The sequence below is a fragment of the Marmota flaviventris genome, chromosome 17, assembly GCF_047511675.1.
Source record: "Marmota flaviventris isolate mMarFla1 chromosome 17, mMarFla1.hap1, whole genome shotgun sequence".
Classification (NCBI taxonomy): domain Eukaryota; kingdom Metazoa; phylum Chordata; class Mammalia; order Rodentia; family Sciuridae; genus Marmota; species Marmota flaviventris.
Genome location: NC_092514.1, coordinates 53342774 through 53361175, shown reverse-complemented (window position 1 = coordinate 53361175; position 18402 = coordinate 53342774). Strand labels below are relative to the sequence as shown.

General features: G+C 42.0%; 1 protein-coding gene and 1 pseudogene across 3 annotated transcripts in view; one reads left to right on the top strand and one right to left on the bottom strand.

The window, feature by feature from the left end:
* The first annotated feature begins 6435 nt into the window (after positions 1 to 6435).
* The window catches only part of Igf2bp1 (insulin like growth factor 2 mRNA binding protein 1), a 43819-nt gene continuing 31852 nt past the window's right edge, over positions 6436 to 18402 (top strand). For all 3 annotated transcript variants that reach the window (XM_027924755.2, XM_027924754.2, XM_027924753.2), the window contains exons 1-2: positions 6436 to 6610; positions 7776 to 7836. In XM_027924755.2, coding sequence (XP_027780556.1) covers positions 6436 to 6610; positions 7776 to 7836 — 236 coding nt within the window. The remainder of the gene's footprint in view (positions 6611 to 7775; positions 7837 to 18402) is intronic.
* LOC114083500 (U4 spliceosomal RNA) lies at positions 13074 to 13188 on the bottom strand (annotated as a pseudogene).

Sequence of the window (18402 nt, the reverse complement as noted above, 5' to 3'; positions counted from 1 at the left end):
TTTGGCAGCCTGGAAAAAAAAAATTCTAACTAGAAACAAGAGTAAAATCAATGAATTTTAACAGGAGTAAAAAATTTAAAGAGCTAACAGAAATAATTTTCTTTTCAAAAAGTCAGAAAAAATTCTTAGGCACATGTGTTGTGTAGATAAACTAGAATTAAGTTAATGTGGTTTGATGTTATAAATGATTCATTATGAATTAAAATAATTCAAATACTAAGAAGACATGTTCATTTCAAGTACAAAATTATTTTATTTGTAGTTCCATCTTAAATAATATTTAGGTAATAATTTTTTGTTGCTTTTTATATTTTGTTTTATTTTTGAAAAACATTTGTCTTTTCTTGAATTGTACAGTTTCCCTCAAATGAACTAGTGATCTATTTGACATTTTGTGCTGTAAGAACTAAATAAAATTGTTCATTATCGTTTAATCAAATGATTTTAGAGTTAAATAAAATGGAAAAGGCAGTGTTAGTGTAATGTGGAGAATGTTCTTGACTATTCTACATTTTTCAATAGGGACTGAGTGGAGTAGTCTGATTTACTCACAAAATGAATTTGGAAATGTCCATTTAAAAAAATTAACAGAATAAATTTTGTCCTTCCTAGCCTTAAAGTTTCTACATTGTAAACCTGAGCCAAAACAAAAAATTGAGAGGTTTTGTCACATATGGTGTGTGACCCTCAGAAAAACAAACGATTATCTTTTAAAGTTACCTTTTCCCCTTGAGTCTTTTATCTCAGTAATACACTTATTTTTAAGGCTTGAAACACATTGAATCCTTTCTGAATAAATGATAACTTGAAGAAGGAATATCTTCTTTTCTAGTTATGATTCTCTTACATTTTGTGAGACGTCCTAAACACATAATTATCCTTATTGATTTGACTGGAGAAAATGCTGCATGTGCTTTTAAACTGGGACTAATTTACACATTCTCAAAGTTTATAGGCATTTAAGAGAACCACACTAAGACTTCAAATTGCAGGAAGAAACAAAACATTCCAAGGTAGTAACAATGAAAAAACAAGCAAACAACCAAAAATAAATCAAATAACCCCCCAAATAAACAAACAAAACCCCCAAACCTTTGAAGTCAAAGTTGTTCACTAATGTGATTTTTTCTTTTTCTGTATTTTACAGCAACCATTTTTATTTCAAAATTGATTATGATTAATTAGAAATATAAAATAAAAATTTTATTCTAATGTATTTTCCTCTGCTTTCCATTTTTTTTGTTCTGTCATAAAATATGCTAAATTTTTTAAACAAAAAAAGTCACTGATAAATGTTAAATTGAAAATACAATACATATTCTCAACCAAAGGAATTAATCCAAAGGAGGAAAAAAGTTGTTCTGCACTATTTATAAAAGTTAAAAATTGGATGTAATGTACATATCTAAAAACAATGATTAATGAATTACATCTGTTATACTGAATGAAAATGAGTTATGAAAAAACTGAGGCAGCATTGGAAAGTGCTGTGGTACAATAGCAAGTAAAAAATTAAGATAGAAAAATAAGATGACAAAATGTAAAACTACTATAAGTGAACAAATGATGGAAACATTTATGAATACAATCAATTTTATATGACAGTAGTGGAGATTGTTGATTTTTAAAATTTTCTATTTCCAATTTTTTTTTTTTTTTTTTAAAGCTGTTTTAGACTGGGGTTGTAGCTCAGTGGTTGAGTGCTTGCCTCACATGTGTGAGGTTCCATCCTTGGCACCACATTAAAAAAATAAAAAAATAAACAAAATAAAAGATATTGTGTCCATCTACAACTAAAAATTTTAAAAAAAACTGTTTTATTCTTTTTAATTAAGTTTTTTTTTTTTTAAGAGAGAGAGAAAATTTTTAATAACTATTTTTCAGTTTTTGGTGGACACAACATCTTTGTTTTATTTTTATGTGGTGCTGAGGATCGAACCCAGCGCCCTGCGCATGCCAGGCAAGCGTGCTACCACTTGAGCCACATCCCCAGCCCCAAGATATTGTGTCCATCTACAACTAAAAAAATATTTTTAAAAAGCTGTTTTGTTCTTTTTAATTAAGTTTTTTAGTTGTAGATAAACATAATACCTTTATTTATTTTTGTGTGGTCCTGAAGATTGAACCCAGTGCCTTACACATTATATATATATATATATATATATATATATATATATATATATATATATATATATATATAATCTGCATTTATTTGTATGTTCACATTGGAGGAGAATGGATCAGAATCCTATCTTTAGAATGGAGTCAAGTTTCAGTGTTTCTGAATTCAGAAGGGAGTTGAATTCCATAAGTAGACCAAACACTTCTCTAGGAAAGATGAAGGAGGAGGAGGAAGAGGAGCCCAGCAATAAGAGAGGGGGAGGGCTGGGGTTGTGGCTCAGTGGTAGAGTACTTGCCTAGCATGTATGAGGCACTGGGTTTGATCCTCAGCACCACATAAAAATAAATAAAATAAATGTCTATCAATAACTAAACAAAAAAAGAGGGGAGAGTACAGTAAAAAATAATAATAATTATTAAATAATTATTATTTAATTTTTTTTTGGCAGCTCTTACACAAACTAAAATTAAACTCTGCATTGAGGATTCATCTCAATCCTCCATCTCAATCCAGAAAGGTAAGGTAGAAAAAAAATGGAAAACAAATACAATGTTTGCTAGCTGTCTTTAATATAAACAAAAGAAAGAAAAGAAAAAACAAAACAAAACAAACAAAAAACAAGAAAGGAAGCTGGAAGGGAAAGGTACTCTAAGCTACTCATTTCTACCCCAATCTAGGATGTGAGTCTTGACAAGAAATAACCTTTCCTTTAGGTTAATTTTAATGCTGGGCTCAGGCAGAGGGAGAGATGAAGCACTAATAAACACCATTTAGTATCCCCCATCCCAGCCTGAAATAGCCAGGTCACTGAGGCAAAACTGATGTGGGGACCAAGACCTGTCTCTCACCCTAATAGCCTCCTCTCTTGTGTTCTTGCAGCTTTTACAGCTTTCAACTATACAAACAGAAGCCCCTGGGTGTGGGGTGGGGGGAGGTTGCAGAGGATTAGAATTCAGTGAAACAGCTGATTAAAAAAAAGAATCAATCAGTTTCAATAGACTAATAATTTCTACATTGTTAAGTAAATAAGGATTTTTAAGCAGTTTAAGTCACTTTATATTTTCTTCTCTACTTTTAAATATATTTAAAAAACTAAGTGGTTTCAGCTAAAATTTGGGCTATATTTTCATTATAATGTTTTAAATGGAAAAGTCAATCTAAAAGTGATCTGAACTCAATTATTATTATTTTTTAATTGTTTCTTTTTAACTCTAGGACAGTAATTGGTGGGCTGCTATTTGCAGGTCTAGATGGAGAGTTTTTTTTTTTGGTGGGGTGTAACTTGCCTTTGTTTTAGGAAGAAAGAGATATAGTAGGAGATGTGTTTCCCTGGGGAGAAAATCTGAGAGGTGTTTTTATCAACACCTAAAGATTCAAACCAAATGAATGAAATAGCACTTAAAGTTCCTGCGAACTAGGATGCTCTCCTTAGGGCATCTTCTTTGTTTCCCAATGCAGCAGGGAAAAAAAAAAAAAAAAAAAAGAAAGAGTTAAGGAGATTGGAACAACTATTTAGGAAAAGGCCAAGGAGATGTCGGTAGCCCTTTAAAAAATTCACACACATCACCAAGAAAAGTCCCCAGGCAAACAGACCCATATTTTCTGGCCAAGAGAACTCCCATCTCTGCCTACCCCCACCCCCGGACTAATTTTTCTGAATTCTCTTTGCTTTTCTCGTTGCTTTTCATTCAGAAAGTGTTTATTGAGGGCCTACTATGTGGTAGGCACCATTTTCAGCTAATTGGTTTTGTTTGTTTTAAAATTGTTTTTGTGATCAAGAGCTGACTAAACATTAAGAATCGGGATCCAATGGGGAGGGTCCGAGGAGGTGTGGGAGCTGAGACACAGAAGTCTCCCACCTTCTTGGACAGAAAACACTCTTTTCTTCACAGCAACCAACAGCTTATAGTATTTTTGTCCTTATTGCCTCATGGGAAGAAAAAATTCCACAAAAATAAAAATTCGACAAACACGTGTCTGGCTAGAACAAAACGCTCATTTGGGAGGGTGGGTATTGAAGGTGGTGAAGGAGATAGAGAAACCGAGTTGGAAGCAGTCCTCCGCCCACGTCCCACCCCCATTTCTTTTCAGCGCGCAGGGAAAAATGGGAGGGGGACAAAGGTGCTGGATGTTGTCTTTCAACTCCCGACTTTTAAGCGGCATAAAATCATCCGGCAGAAGGGCGGGGGACCGAAGTGGGAGTTGCCTCACTGACCCTGCAAACGAAAAATAATAACAATAAAAAAATTCAAGGCATTCATATCGGTGTAGTCAACACGTGTTACACAGTCGGCCCGGGCTGTAGGCGACTGAGACAATGGGGTCGGGACGGGGAAACAAGAGTGACCCCGTTCCTCACCTGTCCTCACAGCATGCCTGCCCCAAACAGAATTATTCTCCCTCCTGCAAATCTGAGTAAGACCCAGCACCCGCCCAGTTCAGGGGACTCCGGCATTCCTGGGGGTCGACGCCCCTCTTCTACAGATTGGCTGGATGAGGGGATACTGGGGATCCCCCGGCAGGGCTCTCCGTCACCCCCTGGGGCCATCCCTATTCCCGATGCTAGAAACTCCTCGGCCTCCCTTGCCGCTTTGCCGGGGATCCCCGATTTGCGCGTGCAGCGCGCGTCCCGCGCTCCGCTGAGTATCCGGGACTCCGAAGCGCGCGGCGAGCTGCCCCCTCCCCCACCACCCAGACCGGGTGCGACCGCCCACGTGTCGCCCCTTGCCCAGTCGGGTCTTTCCCTCGGGCTCCAGGAGACTAAGGATCCGGAACGAGTTGGTCAAAGCCGAGGGAGGGGATCAGGGCGGATCCGCTTTACCCTCCCCTGGAACAGACGGGGGAGGGGCCGCCGCCCCCTCCCCTAAGCTCCCACCCCTCGCTTCCCCGAGCGCGGAGCGGAAATTACGCCCTCCCCCCGCGGGTCTGACCTGGGGACGTAGGCGGGGCTTCGAGCTCGGCCCCGGCCCTCCGCCCCTCTCCCGCCTTCACGAATTCTGCACCCCAAACAAAGTTCGGAGACCCAAACCCTGCGCTCAGAGAGCTGCTCTTGTTGTCCGGGATGGAGCGGGCGCCGGGTACTCCACCTGTCTGCCCCTGCATCAGGGAGGGAAAAGGGGACCATTTGAATCTTCACCCGGTCCTCCTCTAAGACCTCCCCCTTTGGATGGCTCGTGTTAGCCCAAGCGACCACCCCTCTACCTTCTCTCACCCTGCCTCGCTCCTGGGGTCATCTCGGGCTGCGGTTTTCCCCAGAACCCCAGAATGTTAATGTAACAGCTGGATTGGGGGTGTAGGCCACTCATTCTTTCGTGGGGATCCTGAAACACGATTTCCTGCGATCTGTCGTTCCCAGCCACGATCCCCAATGTTCCCAGGTTCCCAGTGCCGCGCTTGCAAAATCCCCCAGTCCTAGACCCCCAGAGACAGTGGGTTGGTCGGGAAACGTGGAGATCCCTACTTAAATATCAAGGGAAAAGGCGCCTTTTTAAATCGCTGGCTCGTGCGACCCCCTCCTGAAGACCCCAGAGTCCTTGGCTTCTCTTTGTCTATCTCGGCCGTCCCCCGCCTGTCAGTCGCTAGCAGTTAACCCGGGTGGGGTGGGCAACCCAGCCACCCAAAACGAATAAAAAATTACCGTACGTTTTACTCTAAGAAGAGATTTGGAGCTCGACCCCCTACCCCAGTTCTGCCCGGGTAGGGGGAGGGGTGGGGGCGGGGCGCTTCTCCAGGGGCCAGGTTTTTGCAAAAGGGGAGGGGGCGAAGAGACCTTAGAGGACTCCGCACCCAACGTCCCACTTTACCCTGGGGGTGAGTTGAATGACCCCTCCCTCCAAGAAGAAAGGTTGTGGGGTTTGGCGGATTTGGAGGTCCCAGAAGCCCTGCGGCGTCGGGGGTCTTCCCCTGCAGGGTGGGTGGGGGCTGTCACCACGTGGCTTAGCCTTTTTTTTTCCGCTCCATTTTTTTTTCAAGTCGATTTTATTTAGAGGCGGCGCCAGGGCGGCCGTGGAGAAACGTGACACACCAGCCCGCTCGGAGGGGTTTCGGACCGAAGGGAAGGATCCGCGCTGCGTCGTCCGTCTCCTAGCGCACCACGGGCACTTCTCTCCAGCTTTCCCCTAACTCTCCGGCAATCTCCGCGCGCCCTCAGGCCGCCCTTCCTGCCCTGGGCTCCGGACAACTTCTGGAGTGGGGTGCAAAGAAAGTTTGCGGCTCCTGCCGCCGGCCTCCCCGCCTCTGGGCCTAGGAGGTTTGCCGCCAGCGCCTGCCCGTACGGCCTTACCCGGACCGCGTCCTGCCCCGACACCGCAACCATGAACAAGCTTTACATCGGTAACCTCAACGAGAGCGTGACCCCCGCGGACTTGGAGAAAGTATTTGCGGAGCACAAGATCTCCTACAGCGGCCAGTTCTTGGTCAAATCCGGCTACGCTTTCGTGGACTGCCCCGACGAGCACTGGGCGATGAAGGCCATCGAAACTTTCTCGGGTAAGAGCGTAGCCACCTCCCCGGAAAAAACACATCGAAATCCGGAACAACGGGGACCCTCACCTCCTCTTTCCTTGCCTGCTAACTCTACTTTTCCCTGGGCCTGTGGGGCTCGACTTCAGTATCCACACTCTACCGACCTCCGACGCCCCCGTCCCTTCACCCAACCACACCCCGGAGCAGAAACATTAGGGATTTCCTTGCCCCTCTTCCAGCCGGAGATGGGAAGATGGGGAGGGGGTTCCCTTTACTCCCCACCGACGGGGCGGGAGCCCCTGTTCGCAGTAGTGGGGGTGGTGGCTTTAGGGGCTCAAACGACCCAGCCTGGGCGTTATTTCCACGGCCAGCCCCTCCCTGTGCGTCGCTGGATGGCCCCCCAACTTGAACACCCCCAGCTCCCATTCCTCAATCCTGGGCCTTTCCAGTCGTGAAGGGGGTCCCCACACCGTCTCGGGTTTCCCCCTCTTTGGGTGGGAACTGCAGCCCTCTGGCAGGGCATGGGAGGAAGGGGCTCCCGCCTCCCGCGCAGGGCTTGGGGCTTGAGCCATTTTGATTTGAAAGTGGGGCGTGAGCGGGGTGGCGCGGCGGCGGCGGCGGCGCCGGGTCGCCATGCTGCTTCCCGAGACGCCGAGGCTGGGCCAAGAGGCGCGCGCTGTGGCCGCAAGGGACCCTCCCCGCGGGGCCCCGCTGGTCTCCTTCAGGTTCTTTGCTTGCGGACCAGCCCCGACAGGTGACGACCCACCGCCTGAAGCCCTTCTCCCATGCCTCAAAAGAAAATTAAAGTTTCATTCTGCACCCCCCCCCCCATTACGGGAAACGGGGAACCCTTTTCTCCTGGCACCTACTCCCCACATCTGGGAGCCATGGAGGCAGCACTCTTCACACAAATGCCCTCGCACATTTCCGGAATCAGGCTCTCCGAACGACCCTCTCAAGTAGCTTTTGTGATTAAGCAAAACAGATTAAAATTAAGAAAACATAACAACGAATTTATAGATTCCACCATTCCAAGTCCAATCTTTTCCCATTGGATTGCGGAAGCCACTGCCTAGATTTCTATGTAGGTCTCCAATCCCAGTAACTCTTGAAATACCTAAGTATGTGTCCTCCATCCGCACCCCCACTTCACTCTAACGTTCAGGTCTCTCTTTTTTTTAATCTTTAGGCAAAGTCGAATTGCAAGGAAAACGCCTGGAGATTGAACACTCCGTTCCCAAAAAACAAAGGTAGGGAAAAATTCTAATGGGGGGCTGAGAGACAGTTCAGGGGTTCATAAATGTCTCCAGTGGAAAACCATTACTGGCCTTCCCACCCCCAACTCCGGATGTTGGGGGCTGGGAGGGAAGATAGGCCAAGATCTTGTAATGGGTGGTTTACAGCTTGTTTTAAAAAAAAAGTTGGGGCTGGGGGTGAGCTAAAGATGTTACTTGTAGAAATAAAGGGGGAAAAATCAATAGGGGAGAAAAACCTTGTGGAGTTTGTTCAAAGTGTGGGGCCATGTTTGTTGGGAAGCTTTAAATCTGAAGACGATTTCTACAACTTCCTAGCAGGCCTCATTTTCTGTTTTTTCTCACCTTCCCACACCATAATTCTTAAGTGGATTGAGGGGGGTACTTCTTTTCTACTCCCTAGAGGATGTGGAATGAGCCTCTCCTACTCTCCCCCAAGAATCCTCTTATGCTTGTGCTTTATTTATATTTCTGTAAGAGGCAAAAACATTTTTTTTCCCCCATAGACCCCCTCCCACAGTCCCTCAGATCTTAGATCGCCTTTCTCCCCAACTGGATTTTTCACAGAATATGCTTTGGCTGTACTATCCTTTTCGAGCCCCCCCACCCCCACTCCTTCAGCCCATTGTTACAAGGGGACCATCTGGGGTGAGAGCTTTGTGTTCAGGCTGTGAGCTGGGGCTCTTTGGAGGGTCTAGAACTCCGTGGATGAATGGTTGTGTGTGTGTGTTGTGGTGTGTTCCAGTACCCACTATCCCCTCTCGCCAGCAAAATGGGGTATCTCTTAAAGTGCTTTATAAAAATTCATGGTGGATTTCAGATATTTCGAATTCTGAAATTGTATGTTGCACTCTGGCTGGGAGTGTAGAGCATTCTTTCTACTTCTCTCACATCAGACTTTAAACATATTGACAGTACAGAGTTTTCTCTTGTGTGGTTGGTTGGAAGCAACCCCCAGTAAATCTTTATTCCCCCCAACCCCCATTTCAAAACTGGAAGTTTGCATAGTCTCTGGACTTTTCCTGGGTAAGAGAAGACAAGAGGGTGGCTGGGTATTTTTTTGGGGGGGGTAGTTCAAGGATCTAGAAAGTTTAATGCGAGAATCTGTGCATTGGTTTAGCTTAAGATATTTTACTTGCAACTATTATATCTATAGATGATCAATATGGCTTGTTACTGTGTTTGTACAGCTTGTGATTTATCCTCAAATGCTTGAAATACTGTTATTGGGAGGGCAATTACAGTTAGGAGTAAAGAGGCAATAAAATTGGAAGAAGTCTCAATATTTTGAAACTTTCTGAATATGAGAATAAGATGCAAACACTTAGACACTAGTAGATTTATTGATTATGGATATTTGAATTGAAAGCTGAATATTGCTGAGAAATATCCCTAATGACTGGGATTTTGAAATTTTTTGTTTTTTTGCTAGAGGATGGTTTACATTTTAAAGAGAATGAAGTGAAAAGCTTGAAATAGCAAAATGTGATGAAATGGAACTCAAAACATTTATATTTTAATTTTCATGGTGCCCTATATTTATGGATCTTTTTTCTCAAGCCATCTGCTTGCTTTTATTTCTAGGCTCCTTCTTGTTCCCTCCAAAATGCATTGCTAAGGGCTCTTTGAGTTGGAATGGGGAGGAGGTTTGTGAGAAGACTGGGTAAAAATCTGCCTTTCCATACCCATATTCAATTAGATCTTTTGTGTGTTCCCCCCCTTTCTGAAATAATTTTTGAGTCCAAACATTGAGACAGTTGTCTTTTGGGGGGGCTGGGGAGATAGTGGTGGTGAGAGGGACTTCATTTTTCTAGCATGAATCAATTTTTCAAGTCCCAGATTTTAAAAAAGTTTGTTTTCATGAAGTCGGTGTGCTTTCTCGTTTTCTGTTCTTTGAGGAAGCATGTTGTGATATGTGTCTTTAGTCTGAAAGTATTCCTTCATTTGGGTGGGTTACTGACTTTCAATCTCAGTACAGAAGAGAAATTATTTAATTATGACATTCTAAGCAAAATGAACAACTGCACATATATACTATGTATACATATGTGTACATATACTTGTTTTTTATTATCTAAGATAAAGTGTTTTCTCAGATAACACTCAGTACTAAATGAATTATGATTTAAATTTCTGAGACTCATAAAACCCCAACAACTTAAATGTACCTCTATAGGTTTTAAAGAAGAGGAAGTCAGTTTTGATTTAAAAGTGTTGATATTTTGTATTTACGTTGAATCTTTTTCATGTAATTTAAACAATATCTTAAACTGAAAAGAGCAATTAATTTGAATTTAAAAAAAAAATGACATTGAGGTTCTCTGCCCTTTTCTCAAACCCTTGTTTTGCCTGTATTGGGTTTTGGTTAACAATTTTGGCTTTTTGTTGAATTTTGATATATATTTGCTGTCAAATGTTGGTACAAAAATAGAAAAACTCAAGACATTTAAAAAATAGTTGTGGAGAGTTTGTGTATGTGTTTTCTTTTGAGAGACATGAAAGAAGTTGAGGTGAAGGGCTACAATTTTAATGAGACTTGTTTACTTCAGGAAATTATTTTTTGAGGGAATTCAACTTTTGTTCTTGCCACTATTTATATGCCTTTTCCTATAGGACTGTGACCTAAGGATGGCATATTTACTGTCAACGGGTGTCATCAAAATAAAAGGTGTTACTGTTAAAAAAAAAAAAGATGCACAAGTGTTTTTTCAAGGTGAAATATATTGAAGTTAAATAGTCCTAATTTTGGTTTCTTTAGTCAGGTTAATGTTTCTTTCCTCATTTTTACCTATTAAAATGAATATTAGTCTCATACCCATTCATAAAAGCATGGTAACCCTCAATGTGTTCTAACTTGTTTCCTATTTTACAGCTGAATTTTCTGATGTTACAGGTTTAAAAATCTGAAGGGTTGTCTTGTAAATTGAAAAAAAATTCAATTTATTTAATGAATTTTAGAGGCTCTGAAGAAATACTTGGGTCGCTGAATGGTCTCAAACTAAAATTTTTACCTTTAGGAATAGTTTCACATTTAATAAAATTAAAACAATAACAACATGACAACTTGTAGTTAGGGGCTAAAATGAAAGGAGTTTGCAAGATACAAGAGCTGGATTAAATTTTTATTCCATTCACTTTTGCTTTAATGATTGTAATGTGAGTTAGCCTTCAAATCAAAAAGAAAGTTAACAACTTATAGGGGAAAAATACACGTGGCTAATATTCAACAAGTTTAAAACTGAAACAATTTGATTCTTTTAGTAAAAAGGTTTCCGATTAGGTTCTGGTTTTCTTTCTTTAAATAAATGAGAAATGAGTCTTAAATTTTCCTGCACTACTGGAGTAAAGGTGGGAATTGGGTTCGCCCTCATTTTTAATTTCCTCCTAGAAATTAACTCAGTTTATGAATGTGTAGTTTTTCTTTGCTAGAAAAATCCTTAGTGTGTTAGTTGCTCAGTATTTCAAGATGAGACATTCCTAAGAGCAGTGGTATTTGATTGTCTCTTGGAAGTTTCCATAACCCCTGATTTTCTGACCCAAATTAGAAAGATGATATTTTACTCTGATGGTTTCTCAGATGGAGGACTGTAGTAATGAAGGGAAAGAATTGCAATTCCCATTATTAACTTATTCAGAGTTAACTATTCCAAATGTGTAGGTATGACACAGCTCTTGGTGGAAAAAGTAAAACATTCTTTCTTATAATCATGTTTCAGAGATTAAATATAACATTAGCAATGGGAAGAATCTTGATTCAAAGTTTCTGAGCTTTCTAATCTTCTAAAATTACTTTAATATATATCATTTTAATCTGTTCTATGTGTGTGGGTTCTTTTAAGACTTAAAAGGTTATTCTATATTTTAATGGGTAAGAGCTAGTTGACAAAGATAGTATTGAGGTAGGCTAGTGAGTATAGGCTTTAAATTTTTTTTTAATTTTAGATTTCATTTTATTGAGTGCAAAGGGGGAGACAAAGCAAATGATATTTTTAGAAATTTTAGAGATTTTTGAGTTGAAGAAATTATTGATCATCTCTGTGTTAGTGGTGGTGTCTTAGAATAAATAAATGAACCAAAGGAAAAGTTTGAGGAACTCATTTTTCCAACTGTTAGAATTTAAAATTAAATTAAAATTCAGTCTTTTTTACTCCCCATCCTTTTAAAAAAAATTTTAAATGTGGCTAATGACTTCTCCAAAATTCAAAATTAAATTTTGTGATGGGGTGTTGTAGGGGTGGGAACTGGAGAAAGAAATAGACAGACCTACTGCCTGGCAGACACTGAGGATGGGGTGGATTACCCCCTCGCCTCCAGAGGAGCTGCTGGAGGCTCCCAGACACCAGGTTCAGGAGACCGTGGTTGATTGATTTAGCGCAGGGAAAGGCTTTTTGCTTTTGGGGTTGACTGCTTTCCCTTCCCCTTTAAAATAAAAAACAGAGGGAGAGGATAGTGGCAGCGGCGCTGGAGGGCTTCCTGGAGATCTCCCGCCGCCCGCGCTCCTGTGCCCTAACCCTTCTCCGCCCATCCCAGCAACTGCCCCAGCCCCGCAATCCGCGGTCGGCTTGGCTGAGGGGCCTCCCGCCTTGCCTTCCTCCCGGGCAGAGGACATCCGCGGCGTGCATCTTTGAGGACTTGCTTCCCACGGCCCGCCAGGCTCCAGCGTGCCTTAGCCTTTGCCGTGACTTCCCCAAGTCCTGCTGCAGGGGTATAGACCCCTTCGGAGACTTTTCTTTCATTCTAAGGCAAGAGGCCAGGAGCTTCATTGTGAAGTGAAATAGAGGCAGAGGACAGAGGAATTGAGTGGGTAAAGGAGCACAAAAGTGGAAGAAAATGGAGATGAAGGTAGTTGCTGTTGTGTCTGGGTACCAGAGAGGTCTCTAGATCTGGGGAATCAAACTTTTAAGAGTTAACAGTTGTCAATTCAAATAATTTAATATTTTTTTAAAAAAATATTATTTCTGGTACTGGGGATTGAACCCAAGAGTGCTTTACTGCTGAACTATATTCCCAGCCCTTTCTTACTTTTTCAAGACAGGGTTTCCATAAGTTGCTGAGGCTGGCTTTGAACTTGTGATTCTCTTGCCTCAGCCTCCCAAGTCTGCAGGCAGATAATCTGTCCTGAACACTGATAGGAAGCAATAATATAGGGAGTAATAGTAATGAGAAGTTTTGTGTAACAGTTCAAAGTGTGGTTAACATGTTAGGGTAGAGCAAGTTTGTTTTTTGTTTTTGGTCAGTACTGACTGTATTTCAAGCTGTCATGGCTGGGTATTGGGAAGAGTTTTAGATTAGTAATAATCATGCCTGGGATAAACATCATCAGCTATGATACTGCCTCTGCACAAAGCTTAGAGTGAGTTTTAACCTTAAGCACTGCTTATATAAAATGTGTGTGGATTTTGAACAAATCAGGGGGAAAAGTTGTCCTGGATCTCATCATCTAGAAATTGGAGAAAACATGATTGCAATGCCTGTCCTCCAGTTGGCCACGGGTGAGGCTTTGAGGATTTTACTTGGTGTCTCAGCCCCATTCTCAAACTCATGTTGGACTTCATGTTATTAGAAAAAAACTTGCTCCTCACCCACTTCCACTTTTTCTCCCCAAAGAAAGGAATTTCAAAAAAACATACACCCAAGAAAATGCACACCTGATTGGTTATTGATAAAGCTTGATTTGGTTAGAAATGATCCTATAAGTGAACATGTATGGACTGCCATCAGGAAGATGTTCAATAACTGTTCTTTCTAGTTAAAAAAAATTGATTTTTGAGGCTTTGATCAAGGGGGAATATTTACTTGTTAGTAGGTGAGAAAGGGTGTTCTGGTTTTGAAGTGTTATATAGCCAGCTTTGTAAGACTTTGTTTTCTACCTAACTACAGTAGATTTTCAGTAAATAGAACAGCCTAGAATGAGCTATTACTCTAAACACAAACCGCTGATAACAAAATATTGGTAATGGAGCTGAGGTAGGGGCTCAGCAGCAGAGCACTTGCCTCACACCTGTGAGGCGCTGGGATCCTCAGCACTACAAAAAATAAACAAAATAAAGGTATTATGTCCATCTACAACTAAAAAAAATTATATAAATGTTGGTTATGGTTAAATCATGATGAAAAGTAGGAGGTTATTTTTCTTTTTTTTTGGTACTGGAGATTGAATTTAGGGGCACTGGACCCTCCCCACCCCAAGCCCTATTATATTTTTTTTAGAGACAGGGTCTCACTGAGTTGCTTAGCACCTTGCTGTTGCTGAGGTTGGCTTTGAACTCAGGATCGTCCTGCCTCAGCATCCTTAGCCGCTAGGATTACATGCATGTGTCACCATGCCCAGCTCATTACAGCCCTTTTTTTTTATTTCTGATTTTGAGACAGGGTCTCACTAAATTGCTGAGGCTGACCTTGAATTTGAAATCCTCCTACCCCAGCTTCACAAGTTGCTGGGGTTACAGGAGTGTGCCCTGGACTATATGATTTTAATATAGTAAAAAACCTCATTGCTCTACCTGAGATCTAACTATGCAGACAAACACCATGAGAAATGCAGTCCTGTTGCAGAAGTCCAGCTCCCAGCAACAGTGTGCTAGCCATTAATAAACTACTTTTGAATGAAATACAGAGCAAACAGCAGGATGATTAAACGAATTTTTGGCTGGATTGTCCAGATATCAAGACTCCTTGGGACAAATCTTATTAGACAAGGGGCATTTTGGTAACTGGAAGGCATATAAGGGACGGTCTGATAAGAGATGGCTGGGAATTTTGCTCAGTTTGGACTAGGGTTGTGGGAGAAGAAAATAACAGCAGAGGCACTAGAAGTGGGTGAATATTTCAGTGTTCTTTTCTTCTACCATGTTGATTCTATGCATTGTAGTTAATCTTCCACATTGTCTTAAGAGGGTTAAGGGGAATTTTCAATTTTTTTTCATTGCAAATTAAGTTACAAACTATCAAGATATTTTGGTCACTTAATTTTTTTTTTTTTTTTTTGATTTTTTAAAATATAAAGAACCTGTGAGCTTTAATTTGCTTATTTCCTGCATGAATGATGCCACCTCTACCTGAGTGGGCCAGTGTGTGTTAATCAGCACAGGCAGGGTTCAGAAACACAGATATCAATGGCCAACACCACACCCATGTGGGTTAGAGAGAGAGGGAGACGTCCAGGGCAGATCTGGCTCAACCAGTGGGAGCTCTAAGGTCACTGCCTCCAGCCCAGAGCAAGCTCCCCTCAGTAGGCCAGCTCTTCACCGCGGTTATTTTAGCCACTTTAAGTGGGAAATAAATGAAAATTTGATTGGATAGTAATTCTTTTTTTTTTTTTTGAGCGGGATATTAGGGATTGAACCCAGGGATGCTTAACCACTGAGCCACATTCCAAACCCATTTTTTAAAATTTATTTTTGAGACAGGTTCTCCCCAATATTTTGAGGCTGGCTTTGAATTTGAGCTCCTCCTGCCTCAGCCTCCCAAGCTACTGGGATTACAGGCATGTGCCACCATTAAATTCTTAAGGCTCAAGGAGGGAGGAAGCTCTATAATATCAGAGACTTAGGGCCATCTTAGATCTTTCATCCTCCATACCTGTACAGGTTTTTTCTCCCAGGATACCTGTATATAAAGTTGTTTTTGTTGTTTATTTGGTGTTACTTAGCCCTCGTGGGTGCTCGGAAACCAGTGCTCTACCACTCTATCTGTTCTTAGTCCCAGGATATAGTTTTTTAAAAGCAAGAGCTCTACTTCTATAAGTGATCCTAACAGTAATATGCAATAGCTATTATAATGATCATATTCTTTTGCTTTGGATGTTGACTTCATTGTCTCCTGTTTTGTCCAGTCTTTGTCCTCAAGCTTTGCAGTTCTCTGCTCTGCCTTGTAGAGCTGAGGGTAATTCCAAGAGAATCAGAAATGATCAAGTATATTGACATTTGAAAATGGTTCATGAGAGTGTGGCAGTGTGTGGTACATATCAGGCACTGTGTTGGGGTGTTTAAGTATATTTATGTGCATTTGGAGTATATTTTAGTAACATGTTGAAGGGGATCTGTGTAGGGTTCCTTTAAAACTCTGCCCCTGTGCTGAAAGGAAAAGCAAAAGCTATCTTTGGGGAGAGAGAGGAAGCTCACTAGAGAAACCTGGATCATGAACCTGTCAGTACTGTTGCCCATCAATCTGAGACAGGCTTGGGGAGATGGGGCAAGCATGGTGGGAATCCTAGGTTCTTCATTAGGAGAAATGAGCCTTTTTGATTGTAGATTCTCTGAACCTGGGCCAGGTTCCTAGCTGAAATTTCACATTTTCAACCACTATCACAGATGCATTAGAAAAGGGACACTGTGGGGGTCCACCTGGATCTGCAAATGTGGAAAGTGTATTAAGAATTGAGTCCTTTTGGGGTTTGAGAGGATACCAGGTGGGAGATGAATATATTGGATTCTTGGAGGCCCAGGAGGTGAGTTCCTTCCTTCCTTTGCCTTTGTAGAGGTTTTTCCTTTCTCCCAGGTCTGCTATGCTAGTCTGGAAACAGCTCCCAAAGACGTATTCAGAACCCAACTTTGTGACCACTTCCTCTTTTCAGTCAGCCCTCCTCAAAACACACACACCATACCCTGGACATTGTGGGAATATGCATGTGTTCATACTGATGCCCAGGACCCAGCCAGGGATTAATCGAATCTTCTCTTACTTGGGATGGAGAAGGGGAATGGTCTCCAATACGGATGTGGTTTCTGGCCCTTTAACAGGCTTGTGACTTTAATCAGTTACTATAAAGGGTTTTACAATTAGTTTATGCAGAGTGATGTATGTTGCATTTGAGATTGCTTGGGGCTCATCTACTTCCCATTAGTTTCTGTTGAGAAGGAGAAAATGAGGGGAGACAGGAACTGAAATGGGGGTTGCTGGGTAAAAGAAACTTTTTGAGGCTTGTCTATTCAACGTTAGAATATTTATTCTTCCTTTTCGAGGTCTCTAAGTTGGTTGGGAGGAGAAGTCCAAATGTAATAGACACCAGTTGTTTGGGCAGGATTTGGAGATGGAGCCCTAAATTAAAGGGCAAAGATGTTCTTCACAGAGCTGTGGCTGCTGGTGTCTGCAGCCAGTGTATTCTGAGCAAGGACTGGCTGTACTAGGATGGTGACTGGAGGCAGCAGGAAGGGGTGCCCTGTGCCCTGTGTTTGTGCACACTTGTTATACCAGCATCTTGCATGTGCTAGGCAAGCACTCTACCACTCAGCTACATCCCTGGCTCTTTTTATTTCTTATTTTGAGAGAGGGTCTTGCTAGGTTGTCCCAGTTGGCCTTGAACTTGTGATCTCCAGTCTCAGCTTCCCGAGTCGTATTGCAGGTCTGGGCCGCGGCACCAAGCCAGTATTCACTCTTAGGTGTCCATTCAGCAACTTTTTATTTCACATGAAAAAAAGGAAGATCTAGCCGTCAGAAGCTAACTTATCTAGAGGCTTTTCCTCTGTTTATTACCATTTTGCTGCTGCTGGCTTTTTGGAAATAGTGGAGGGAGTCCTGAGCTCTGGAGGCCAGGGAGAATGATCTTCACAAACCCGTATCTCGGAGAGATGATCTTTGTTTCACTTTCTACCCTTGCCTTTTTCTCTGGCCATCTTAAATGAGTAGTTTCCTTTCAACCTCTGACTAGAAGAGGAATGCCACCTATCTAGTTCAAGCTCCCCGGGGTCTGCGGAGTGCATTTGCTACTCAACCATTGGCCATTAAATAATATTAAAAAAATTACAACAAAAATCCACGTGAGGGCTGGGGTTGTAGCTCAGTGGTAGAGTACTTGCCTGGCACGTGTGAGGCACTGGGTTCAATGCTCAGCCCCACATAAAAAATAGATAAACCATCTACAACTAATACTTTAAAAAATGCATGTGAGAAAATATTTAGCAAGATGGTAGTGACTTGTGAGGCGCAGTGGTGCAAACTCAGAAGTCAATTCTAAGGTAGCTGAGTAAGGAGGATCATGAGTTCAAAGCCAGGTTCAGCAAGACATGGCATAGTAAGACCCTGTCTCTAAATAAAATATATTTTTTAAAAGGGCTGGAGGGATGTGGCTGAGTGGTTAAATGCCCTTGGGTTCAATTCCTATACCAAACAATAAAAACAAAACCCCACAGAAAACAAACCTGCAGGCATCCTCGAAGATGGTACTTTGTGATGGCTTGCGAATTGCTGCAAATATTGGTACCTCTAATCATCCACGAGCATATGCATTTATCCAATGCTTATCTATTTGGAATCTACTATGTACAACATTCCCTTTGCTACAAACTAGAAATACACGGGGAATAAGTGAAGACCTTGGTCTTACAATGGATATGAAAAGAACTATAATTTATCAAGTACTCTTTTTTTCTTTGCCATTTTTTTCTCTTGAAATATGGGAATCTTGCAATGTTACTTACCCACATTGGTCTTGAACTCTTGGGCTCAGGTGATCCTTCAGCCTCAGTCTCTAGTAGCTGGGACAACAGGCTTGCATCATTGCACCTCACAAACAAATCACTGTTTCAAAACCATTGCTGGTTTTGCTTTTACCCACATGGAAGT